The sequence below is a fragment of the Rhinolophus ferrumequinum genome, chromosome 18 (genome assembly GCF_004115265.2).
Source record: "Rhinolophus ferrumequinum isolate MPI-CBG mRhiFer1 chromosome 18, mRhiFer1_v1.p, whole genome shotgun sequence".
Classification (NCBI taxonomy): Eukaryota; Metazoa; Chordata; class Mammalia; order Chiroptera; family Rhinolophidae; genus Rhinolophus; species Rhinolophus ferrumequinum.
In genome coordinates this window covers 49,002,508-49,015,438 of record NC_046301.1, presented here as the reverse complement: position 1 = coordinate 49,015,438, position 12,931 = coordinate 49,002,508, and the positions used below count along the sequence as shown (strand labels likewise).

At 40.1% G+C, this 12,931-nt stretch overlaps 1 protein-coding gene across 1 annotated transcript; it reads right to left on the bottom strand.

Annotated features, from left to right (window-relative positions):
• Nucleotides 1–10,551: 10,551 nt before the first annotated feature.
• On the bottom strand, nt 10,552–11,481 carry LOC117038475 (olfactory receptor 7A17-like). The gene has a single exon (XM_033135442.1). The coding sequence runs from the start codon at nt 11,479–11,481 to the stop codon at nt 10,552–10,554; it is 930 nt and encodes a 309-aa protein (XP_032991333.1).
• Between the last annotated feature and the right edge of the window lie 1,450 nt (nt 11,482–12,931).

Below are 12,931 nucleotides of genomic sequence, written 5' to 3'. Positions count from 1 at the left end.
GAGGAAGACGTGACTTCCAAGACAGGAAAATCACATGAGTAGTTTTCATACAAATAGACTTTACTCAGATGCTCTAATGCCACAATTTATATTCTGTAGCCAAGTGATTAATTTCAATATTTTTCTATCAATCATGTTCCTTCTAGGGTTTCCTCTGCCATCTCAGATTATAAATTTTTGTCCCATTCTGCTTCTTTCCAAAGGTGTCATGTATTCTACAGTTTTCATGAGAATTCTTCATGTATTTCAGGAATATAAATTGAGCGCTCACCATGTTTTAGGTACTGTCTAGCCTGTTAGTACTCGAGTGCTATAAAACAGAAGTTTATACAGGTCAATGAAAGGAAAAAATATGCAAGCTAATAATAAAAATATATAACATTTCAAACAGACAGATCATATGAAGAAAAGGAAAGCAGGTATAAAACAAGATACTCACTAGCATTTTGTTATGTTTTCATGGGCATTTAGTCAAGTCCTGCAAATAATTTGAACAGAGACCTCAGTGAAGAAAGTGAGGGAGAGGCAAGGAAATGTGGGCGTGTGCACTTGGAAAAAAGAATGGCCAGTGCAAAGACCCTGGGGTGGAGCAGAAGGGCTTTAGTGATCTGTCAAAGTGAATATCGGAGTATCTGATGGACCTTGATTATAATTATTTTCAGGTTATTTCCGGCAGTGTTTCTCACCCAGAAATGATTTTGTGCCTGGGGTATCTGGCATTGCCTGAAGGAATACTGATAACACCTATAATCCACAAGAAGGCACCCACACCCAACCATTATTCAGCCCCCAAGTCAACAGAGAGAAGGTGAGCAAACCTAGTCAAGACCAGCACTTCAACCTGTATGTACCTACGGTCAACAGCATTCTACCAGACGCAGAATGTGAGTCAGATGGTCCTGGGGGCTCAGAGAGTCTGCATTTCTAACCAGCTCCCAGGGGGTGTTGATGCTACAGCTCCTGGTCTGTGGTCCACGCTCTGAGGAGCAAGGTGAGGTCCTGTGTCAGAGTCAGGGGTAGGCAGGTTCAGGTTTTCTGAATCTATTATATCTTTGCATGTATTAACATTTAAAGCAATCGTGTACTCTCTCGTTCCAGAAACTACGATAAATTCTGTGTTCATTTCTCTTATATAAGGGCCCCGGAGTATATACTAATACACTTTTAATAGAGTGTGTAATGAGCAGAATAAGAGCCTCCAAAATATGTCCACACCCCATCCCCAGTGCCTTTGCAATTGATATTTTTATAGCAAGGGAGGATTCAGGTAGGAGATGGGACAGGCTTGCTAACCGGCTGACGTTAAGAAGATGACCCATTGTCATCCAGGTGGGAGGAACGTAACCACAATGGTCCTCTATGTAGAAGCGAGAGACAAGATGAAGAAGCTAAACTGCTGGCTTTGAAGGTGGAGGAATGGCCATGAGCCAGGAAAGGCAGGTGGCCAGAATACAGACTGAAATAGGAAGGGAAACAGCATTTCACCTGAGCCTCTAGAAGGAACCCAGCTCTGCAGACATCTGATATTAGCCCATGACACTCATTTCGGGCTTCTCACACCCAGAACTGTGAGAGCATATGTCTGTTTGTTTTAATCAACTCATGCGGGAATATTTTACAGCAGCAATAGAATCTAATACAGACATTTATTCAATGTAATTTGCAGAGGGGACGGAGTTGAAGCTTCTCCATTCGTTCATTAGCTTCCCTGGGTAAGAGCATCGTGTTTGAAAACCCACATGAAGTAGAAAAGAAATTTTAAATCAAGATGGAGATATTCCACCCCATTAGCTGATACACTGAAGTCCTCGTTGCATAAACGTAAACGTGGTCTGACTACAATGCTTTTGTGGCATAAGATTTAAGGTACAAGGGTGACCTTCAGTTTCCATCACTAAACTCTTTTGTTCTCAGCACTGTGTCCTCTTTGCCTAAAATTTGGTCAATCCTCAATTTACACTCCCAAGTGTATGACAGAATTTCATTAAAAATGTAGAAGACAATGAGCACAACAGAGAAAAAGCTGAGTGTGGAATAATATTCCTACTAACTGTTCCAATATATAAGTAAACAAGTAACAAACCAAAATATATGCAGCCTTGTCGGTAAGGAAATAAGTCAATGAATTCTATTTAGTATTCCTCTTTAGACTTATTAAGTAGTTTTTTCATATAAATATCCAGCAGGAGAGAAGATACTGCAGTGTATGTCTCACAAATGTGTGTTGCAAGGTAGTTCCTACCTCCACTGGCCTGGATCTTTCCACTGAACACAAAACATGCTCAAATACACTCCATCTCACAAATTTCACTGCCGTGCACCAGCCTCCACACCTAAAGCTATTGTCCTACTCCCGGAACAGCAAAATCCTCAGATATAGTTTCATTGTACTGCAACCATTTTATGCATCTCACTCATTCTACAGGGTCACCTAACGGTACATCCATGCCCATCACTTAATTGTTAACTATGGTCCTTTTATGGAAGATTCAACATCCTTATTAATGTATTCAATGAATTAGTTATAAATCCATTAATAACCCAAGAACACAGACCCGGAGATCTCTAGTCCCCTGGCTGGGCTGTTCTGGTCGCAGTGACTCAGGTGAGTGTTCTCAGCTTCTGACCTCTCTGACCCTTTCCTTCAGTACCTGCTGGGCTCTCAGACTCACCTGGATGGGTCCCTGGGAGGGAGGACTCTGTGTGGAAGTCAGAATTACTCCCTGGAAGGTTCATGATGGAGACTGAAGCTCTGTCCCCACACGAGACAGCAGGAAGGAGTGAAGCATCAGTTCACAGCCAGCTCAGGACTCAAACGCAACACCCAGGTCCTGTCCACCCACGTGGTACAAGCTGAGGGACCGCACAGAGGAGCGTTACCGCGCTCTGTGGATCTGCTCATCGGGCACAGTTCCCTCTTCTTATTCCCTCTGCTAAGCATCCAATTTCCCCCGGGGCCTCTGGACTAAACAGAAAGGAAAGTTTTCCTAATGAATCTCTGATCCCAGGAGACCGGGTGAGAAGTCAAGTGAATTTGGTTTTTATTTCTTCATGTGCTTGATCTCCCTGTTTTAAAAGGACATTAGTCTGAGCATCCTTTGTCTCAACCACGTTTATTAGAATTACATGATATGAATATTGGAAGCCTTTAAAGGTGATAGATCTTGGTTTTGTTTTTTTTAAATTCAACATACAAGGTACCAGCCTCCTGAGAAGGCAAATTCAAGTAGGAAAGTGGTTCTCCCCCAAACATGAAGTTTTCATCTGTTCAGTATTTCCTTAAAACAGCTGTCATAATTTTTGCTACGATCATTAGTAGAGAAGAGGCACATCTTTAAAAACAGAATTTGTATTAGAAAAATGGTCTAAGGGATGGATAGAAAGTGAACTACATTTGGCCTTATGGTCCCCTGTTTTTATGCTGGTCTGGTGAACACTGTGAGTCTTGCTGAAATCCTCTTGGATTTCAATGGCCTGAGGGACATTTGTCTTAGGAGCTAAGAGCTGTGCTATACAACACAGCAGCCACTAGGTATGTGTGACTATTTCAAAGTTATTATTAAAATTAAATAACATTTACAATTCAGTTCCCCAGTCATACCAGCCTCAAGTGTTCAACACAGCAGCTACCACATTAGACAGTGCAGACGTAGAATATGTCCCTCGCAGAAAGTTCTGTGGGACAGCTTTGCCTTAAAATTCTTTCTAAAATCCCAGGGCTGTTTCTCCACCACCCTAACCCTACCTCACTGAGCCCTCTCCTCCAACTTTATTACTATTTCAGGAACATTCTTGCTCTCCCCGCAGCTCCACATTGACCTTTCTGAAAACAGGGGCTGTGTTTTAAATCACCGTTTACTAAGTGCCATGCAAAGGAACGTGAGGCACATATCACTCAAGTCTGACTGTTACTCCATGTTTGCTGGCTCGCACCCAATCTGCCTATTGAGTCCCAAACGGCCCTCTCGCTGATGACGCAGGAAGACACGGAGAGCCACACGCAGACCCGCTGCTAATGAAGCTCTACTTGGGCTTGCCCTCCATCGGGGCCCGTTTCTCATCTCGGGGTCCCACACTGGTGTTTTTGCCCCATCAGGGCTCCTTACAGCAACTTGAGGGCCGTAACCCCATGTATTTCTTCAGTCCTTGTCACAAATCAAGTGTCGGGATAGATCTTTTGTGATGATTGCTTTTATATAATAAGAAATTATACGAAGGCGGGGAAAGGACTTTGTCTCAAAACTTTCCCCAGGAGAAATTTGAATGTGAATTAAATATACGGAAGTTCTTGCTAATGTTCCCAAGTCCAATAGTGCTGACAGAGGAAAGTTGATATGAAACAACGCATGCGTAGTATTTCAATGAAGTGTCGTTCTGTGTACTTTGAAATGCTTCCTAGCAGAAATGTAATGCAGATAAAGCAAATAATACAAATGTTATGTGTTTGATGTAGGTGATGAACATAGAGGTGATCACTGTACTAGTCTTTCACTTTTTCTCTATGTTTAAAATTGGCATAATAAAAACGTTGAAAAAATACGTCACACCACTGGTATATTCCATGGGCTTCTGTAGGTTTTTTTTGTTTTTTGTTTTTATAGTAGTTCATTACTTTTTATTATTTATTGCTAAACAGTAGTCGACTGTACGGATACATCACACTTTGTTTATCTACTCACCAGTTCGTGGACATACAGAGGGTCGCCCCAAAATCTATACATATTAAGAAAGGAAAAAAACTGTATTAAAATAGTAACACAATGAATCACACTAGCGCTCATTTGATTAACGGCCATCTTTTGAGCGAACGTCATACTACACGTTGCTACTACAATCCAATTCAACCTCAAAAAGTAATACAGTGATAACATCTCTTAAAAGATGTACATTTTTGGCACCCCTGTTCTCCCCACCCAGTATGTATTCTTTGGGGTGACATGAATAAAGCTGCCTTGATTATTCGCATAACAGTTTATACAGGCTTCAACGGTTTTATACATAAGCTTAAAACAATAATGTTTTTTTCTAAATAACTGCTAATCTGGCCTCATGTAGTAATGTTATTGTTCAGACTCGTGTTTGATAAATTTCAATAAAACTGGAAACACTAGAATTTTCAGAAAAGGTTCTTCGGGATAATTTAGCTTTCGGGTAAAGTGAGGATTTGATGACATGGTATTTTTTTGTTTTGTTTCACTATGTCCCCAAATTCTGCTTTTGCAAGCATAGTACAATAAGCCTAACAATGTTTCACAGAAAATTAAAGGTTTGCAGGGTCTCCTGATGACCAAACAGGGAGCTCAGTCCAGGACTCCAGAGAACAATGTCCAGCAGAATGCGTTCTCTGGGCTTTGAATCTAGAACACAGCAGGAGGTTGCTTTCCAAGTAAATCCTTATATGAGGTATTTTTGTAAAATCTGCTCCTTATGATCTCAGAACCATTTCTTTGTGCCTCACTGTATGCGAGGCACTTTACATACGTTCATACTCTCCTAGGCTCACAGACTCCTGGAGGATAGGTGTCACACCAGTGAAGACAGTGGCCCTGCACTGCTCTGGCCACACAGCACACGCACCTGCATTGTAATCAGGTCTGTCTTCCAGGTCTGTTCCTTCTATTCTACTGCTTGGTGCCAACCTGTACATGTAACGGCCTCTCTGAACAGATAATTCTGCAGACTCAAGGAGTAAGTGATTTGATTTGTTTTCATAGTCTCCTTCCAGGGTGAGTTGATATGCTACCAAATTCCTGCATAACTTCTGGGAAGCAAGCTGATTACCACCTACGTACACTTGTTCATCTCCTGAGCAGAATAATAATTGCAGCATTTATTGGGACATAATATATGACAGATACCATTAAGCTCTTTTTAATTATTTTCTCATTCAATCTTCTCAAATATCTATGGAAAAGGTACTTTTATTATCCACATTTCACAACTGAGAAAACTGAAGAGTTTTGAGGAGGTGAAGTAGTACACGGATGAAGATTATTTCTTTCATATGTATATATTTTTTAAATTTTTTTTAATGGGGAACATTGGGGAACAGCACGTTTTTCCAGGACTCATCAGCTCCAAGTCAAGTCATTTTCAATCCAGTTGTGGAGGGCGCAGCTCAGTGGCCATTGTGAGAATCGAACTGGTGACCTTGGTGATATGAACGCTGCACTCTAACCAACTTAGCCAGCCGGCCGCCCTCTCTTTCATATATTTTTAAATTGAGAAATAATTGTCATTTCCTTTAAATAGTGATCAAGAACACTGGTGACTTAGAAACCAGGTCTTTCCAGAAATTGAAAGAATTTACACTAATAATATTATTGCCTTAGCCAGCATCTTACATGAAAATATCTTGACCATGAAAGCCAATGTTGTCCTTTCCTCAATCACTTCCTTCAATTATGAATTCAACTGGAGCCAAGTCTTCCAAGAAAAATCCCCAAATTGTGAAGAAAACAAATATACTTCTGTTGAGAAAAATCAAAGCTAGAATGTTTAGCCATTAAAGTGTTCCCCCAAGTCGCCTCAGCTCAAGTGCCTTCACTGCAGTGACTCAGGAAGGGGCAGGCTCCCTTCTTCCATATCACCCATCACAGAACGCCTGTTGCCAAACAGCCAGCCAGGGGCTTGGACGGGATGCCACATACAGGGAGACTTCGCTGTGTTCTGATTTTCACGTCTGGCTTATGAAGGAAAAAATACCTTAATCCAGGAGTGACAAAGCAAACACTTTAGGATCACTCACTCCAAATCTACATTCTGCCACAGACCAAGGAAACACACAAAGTCCCTTCTACCTCATGGCTGTGGGCCCCCCAATACTCAGCACAGTTATCATCGGGTCTAAGTGCTTCTCATGGTTCACTTCTTCCCTGTCTCTGTGTGAAGCACAGTGATGCCACGTCTCTCTCACAGTCACAAATTCATGCTATCATCCTTTCTTTAAGAATTTCATCCGTCATATGGGTCTGCATTAATTCTTCCTTTTGCAAAGAGAACTGGCATGTTAAGGAAACTGATCACCTTGCGAGGTCTAAATGGGGAGATAAGTTCGTGGAAGTTTATGAGCCCACGTAGTAAAAATCTATGGTCCTAACTTCCTTTTCAAAAAACCTCTGTGGTTCCTGTCTCCCTTATACATATGTACAGATATCTATCTACCGTTTTAGAACACGGGCCTCACTGGGTCTCCAGGTGCAGGTGCAGGGTGGCAGCCATCTTTTTCCTTGTTCTTTCCTTTTCCCAAATAAAACCTTTTTGACGATGAACTGCCGACTCAATATTATTTGTCAGCCAAGAGCATTGAGATACGTCAATTTGGGGGATTTGTTCCCTTAAACGCTCTAATGAATTCTCCATTGCATAAAATAAATGTGGTTCTGACTCAGGCCTTTGGACATGAAGAAAGGAAATGTATTCATTACTAAAATTAAGGTCAAACATTCTACATTAAATCCATATGCCTAAAGTTCTAATTCTCCTAGCTTCATGTTAATTTAACCATTCATTCTTTTAAATTCTATTGTCTCCAAATTCCTTTCTTGTTTCCTTCACATGAAAGTGACATTAATGAGTCTGTGTGATGATGTGTGTGTGTGTGTGTGTGTGTGTGTGTGTGTGTGTGTTACCTGAAATAGAGTCGGGCAAAAATGTCCATATATGTATGTGTACATACATATCTTACCTGTGAAAGAGTTCTTAGACTCACCATCTATTTCCAAACGTTATTTTTTCTAACAGCATCCACCTGAATTAGCTTCATCATCCCATATCACCATCAGAAACGTGTAAATAAGATCTGGGTGATTACATTATTGACAATCACACAACAAAGCAATTAATTAAACATAGATTACATATATAAATTATAAATAGTTATATAATTTGTATATATATATAATTATCTATAAATATATGTATATGTGTGTATATATGTATATATCATGCAATATGTATTCTTAATTTTTGTATGGCTCCTTTAACTCAGCAATGGATGCATTTTAAAGGAGACTCAAATATGGAAAGATATTCTCTGCTCAATTTTTGGAAGAATTGATATTGTTAAAGTGTCCATACTACAGTTAAAGAGAAAATCACAGGCCAAAAATGGCATCACTGGTGGTAAAAACTCATGAGGCCAAATTAGATTTAATATGGGACCTCTTAGCAGTTTCAACCTCTACTAAAAATGTAATCTTAATCAACCAGTCTGGAATTTTCCGTGAAAGCACTGGTCACAAGGGCCCTCTACATTCCCTATGGAAGGAAGAGGGAATCTGTAGGATAAGAAACCTTGCAGATCCCTTCCTCCTCCCAAAAAAACATAGGTGTAAAATTAGTCTTTTCTTTTCTTTTGTTAATAGGTCCTCGCCCCACCCTTCTTGATTGAAAACCTTCCATTTTGTACAACCTTGGCTGTTCCCTTCTGGTTGCTAGAAGGGATACTGCCTGAATTCACGAATCACTTAGTAAAGCTAATTACGTCTCCAAATGTACTTGGTTGATTTTTGGTGTTTTGATAGGGATTGTATTAAGTCAATAGATTACTTTGGGTAGTATGGACATTTTAACGATGTTGATTTCTCCTGTCTGATACCACACTATAAGCTTCCATTTATTGTATCTTCTTCAATATCTTTCTTCAGTGTCATGTACTTTTCTGTGTATAGGTCTATTCTCTCCTTGGTCAAATTTATTCTGGGGTATTTTTTTGATAATATTGTAAATGAGATTATTTTCTTTGTTTCTCTTTCTGATGGTTCAGTATTAGAGTATAAAAATTCAACTGATTTCTAAATATTAACTTTGCATTTTTCAAGGACAAGAACAAAAATCTTAAATTGATATGAAACCACAGAAGACCATGAATAACCACAGCACTCTTGAGAAAGATCAAAGTTGGAGATATCATGCTACCTGATATCAAGCTATACTACAAGGTGATAGTAATGAAAACAGCACGGTACGGGTATAAAAACAGACACACAATTCAATGGAATAGAATAAAGAGCTCAGAAATAAACCCACACATACATGGTCGTTTGTCTATGAAAATGAGGCAAGAATATACAGTGAGATAAAGATAGTCTCTGTAATAAATGGTGTTGGGAAAACTTGCATTTATGGAAAAATATGAAACTGGAACACCTTCTTACACCACATACAAGAATAAACTCAAAATGGATGAAAGACTTAAATGTAAGACTTGGAACCATAAAAGTCCTAGAAGAAAACATAGGCAGTAATTCTCTGACATTGCTCTTAGTAACATTTGTTTTATGATATACCTCCTTGGGCAAGGGAAACAAAACAAAAAATAAAGAAGTGGAACTACAGCCAAGTAAAAAGTTTTTCACAGCAATGAAAACCATCAACAGAAAGAAAAGACAACCAACTGATTGGGAGAAGACATTCGCCAATGATACATCGGATAAGGGTTATATACCAAATTTATAAGAATACATACAACTCAACCTCAAAACAACAAACAATCCCATTTAAAAAGCGCAGAGGACTGAATAGACATTTCTCCAAAGAGGACATACCGATGTCCAATAGGTATATAAAAAGATAGTCAAGGTCACTAATCATCAAATTAAAACCACAATGAGATATCAACTCACACGTGTCAGAATGGCTGTTGTAAAGCAACAAGCAACAAGTGCTAGTTAGGACGTGGAGAAAAATAGAACTCTCGTGTACTGTCGGTGGAACTGCAAATCGGTGCAGCCAATATGGATCACAGAAATTCCCCTTCTGAGTAATTCTCCAAAGAAAGCCAAAACACTTAATTAGGAAAGATATGTGAACCCCTATGTTCACTGCAACACTATTAATAACACCCAAATATGTAAGCAACCTAAGTGCTCATCAGTTGACGACTGGATAAAGAAGATGTGGTACATATGTACAATGGATTATTATGTGGTCATAAAAAAGAATGAAATCTTACCATTTGTGACACCATGGGTGGACCTGGAGGGAATTATGCTAAGTAAAACAAGTCAGACAGAGAAAGACAAATACCATATGATCTTACTTATACGTGGAATTGAAAGAGAAAAATAAACAAAACAAAAACAGACATATTTACAGAAAACAAATTGATGGTTGCCATAAAGGTGAGGGTTGTGGGGCTGGGTAAAAAAGTAAAGGGATTAAGAAATATAAATTGATATTTACAAAATAGTCCCAGGGATGAAAAGCACAGCATACAGAATATATTAAAGAATATTGCAGGAACTGTATATTGTGCCAGGAGGTACAGACTAATGGGGGGTCACTACATAAATTATATGAATGTCTAACCACTATAGTGCACACCTGAAACTCATATAAAATAATATTGAAGGTCAACTCTAAATGGAAAAAATAAATAATTTTAAAAAATTATATACAGAAGTTGAACTCAAACAAAAGGAAATTCCAGAATATAAATAAAAGAAGGAAATTTCATAAACACAGTCAGATTAAAGAATCACAATGTCTGGTTTTAGACTTGGAGCCATGAAATCAAGCGCACTTTTTCAGTCAGGACGACCGTCCCTTTTATGCTGTCATCCCAAAGGACCTTTTCAGAGCCCCCTTTATGTCTTTATTCCTGAGACTGTAGATGAAGGGGTTCAGCATGGGGGTGACCACTGTGTACAGGACCGAGGCTGTAGCACTAGAGCGTGCATTGTGGGTAGCAGGAGAGCTGAGGTACACTCCTAGGCTTGTTAAATAAAATAAGGAGACGACCGAGAGGTGAGACACACAGGTAGAAAATGCTTTATACTTCCCCTGAGCAGATGACATCGCACGTACGCAGGAACCGATCCTATAGTAAGAGCAAAGGATCCCAGTCAGGGAACCACCACCAACCAGCACAGCTACAAAATAGATCACCAGGTTATTAACAAAGGTGTCAGAACAGGCAAGTTGGATCATCTCATTGAGTTCACAGAAAAAGTGGGGGATTTCCAAGTCTGCACAGAAGGACAGTCTGAGCACCATTAAGCTTTGAAATAAGGAATTAAGGACACTGATGGTCCAGGACACCAGAACCAACAGCCCACATAAATGGGGGTGCACGATGACCGTGTAGTGCAGGGGGTGACAGATGGCCACGAAGCGGTCATAGGCCATCACGGTCAGGAGACAGATATCCAACGTGCCAAAGAGTATAAAAAAGTACATCTGTGTGATGCAGCCTTCATAGGTTATGACTTTGCTCAGTGTCTGGATGTTCACCAGCATCTTGGGGATGGTGGTGGAGGTGAAACAGATGTCCACAAAGGACAGGTTGGAGAGGAAGAAGTACATGGGCTTGTGCAGGTGGGAGTCTGAGCTGACGGCCAGGATGATGAGCAGGTTTCCTAACACAGTGATCAGGTACATGGAGAGGAAAAGCCCAAAGAGGAGGGGCTGCAGGTCTGGCTCCTCTGAAAGTCCCAGGAGAACAAATTCTGAAACTCTTGTGAGATTCTCTGGTTTCATGAGGAAGATGTGACTTCCAAGACAGAAACATCACGAGTAATTTTCATACAAAGTGACATTACTCACATGCTCTAATGCTACAATTTATATTTTGTAGCCAAGTAATTAATTTCAATATTTTTGTATGGATCTTGTTCCTTCTAGGGGTTTCCAGTGCCATCTCAGATTAGGAATTGTTGTCCCAATCTGCTTCTTTCCAAAGTATCATATAGTCTATAGTTTTCATGAGAAATTCTTCATGTTATTTCAGGAATATAAATTGAGTGTTCACCAAATATTAGGTACTGTCTAGCCTGTTAGTACTAGAATGCTGAAAAAAAGAAGTTTATACAAGTCAATGAAGGAGAAACAATATGAAAGCTAATAATAAAAATACATAACATTTCATATGGTGACAGAACATGTGAAGAAAAGCAAAGCAAGAGTAAAACAAGACGGTGACTAGTTTGTTTTTTTTAGTCAAGTCCTGTAAACAAGGTGACATTTCAACAGAGACCTCAGTGAAGAAAGTGAGGGAGATGAAAGGAAATGTGGGCGAATGTACTTGGAAAAGGGAATAGCCAGTACAAAGACCCTGGGGTGGAGCAGAAGGGCTTTAGTGATCTGTCCAAAGTGAATATCGGAGTATCTGATGGACCTTGATTATAATTATTTTTGGCTGCATCCCGACAGTGTTTATCATCCAGAAATGATTTTGTGCCTGAGGTACCTGGCATTGCCTGAAGGAGTACTGCTGACACCTACAATCCACAGGAAAGCACCCACCCCAACCATTATTGAGCCCCAAGTCAACAGAGAGAAGGTGAGCAAACCTAGTCAAGACCGGCATTTCAACCTATATGTACCTACGGTCAACAGCATCCTACCTGATGCAGAATCTGAGTCAGCAGGTCCTGGGGGCTCAGAGAGTCTGCATTTCTAACCAGCTCCCCAGGGTGTTGATGCTGCAGCTCCTGGTCTGTGGCCCATGCTCTGAGGAGCAAGGTGAGGTCCTGTGTCAGAGTCAGGGGCAGGCAGGTTCAGGTTTTCTGAATCAATTATTTCCTTGCGTGAATTATTAAAGCAATTAGTGTGTTCACTCATTCCAGAAACTGTAATAAATTCTCTGTTCATTTTTCTTCCATAAAGCCCCCTGAGTCACACATAATAATATACTGTTTTTGGGGTTTTTTTGTTTCTTTTGTAAGGATTGTGCAGTGGGGATCGAACTGGACATCTTGGTGTTATAAGCACCACGCTGTAACTAACTGAGCTAACCGACCACCCCAATAATACACTATTAAGAGACCTTGTAGTGAGCAGAATAAGGGCCTCCATAATATGTCCACACCCCATCCCCAGTGCCTTTGCATTTGATATTTTTATAGCAAGGGAGGATTAGGGTAGGAGATGGGACAGGTTTGCTAACCGGCTGACGTTAAGAAGATGACCCAGTGTCATCCAGGTGGGA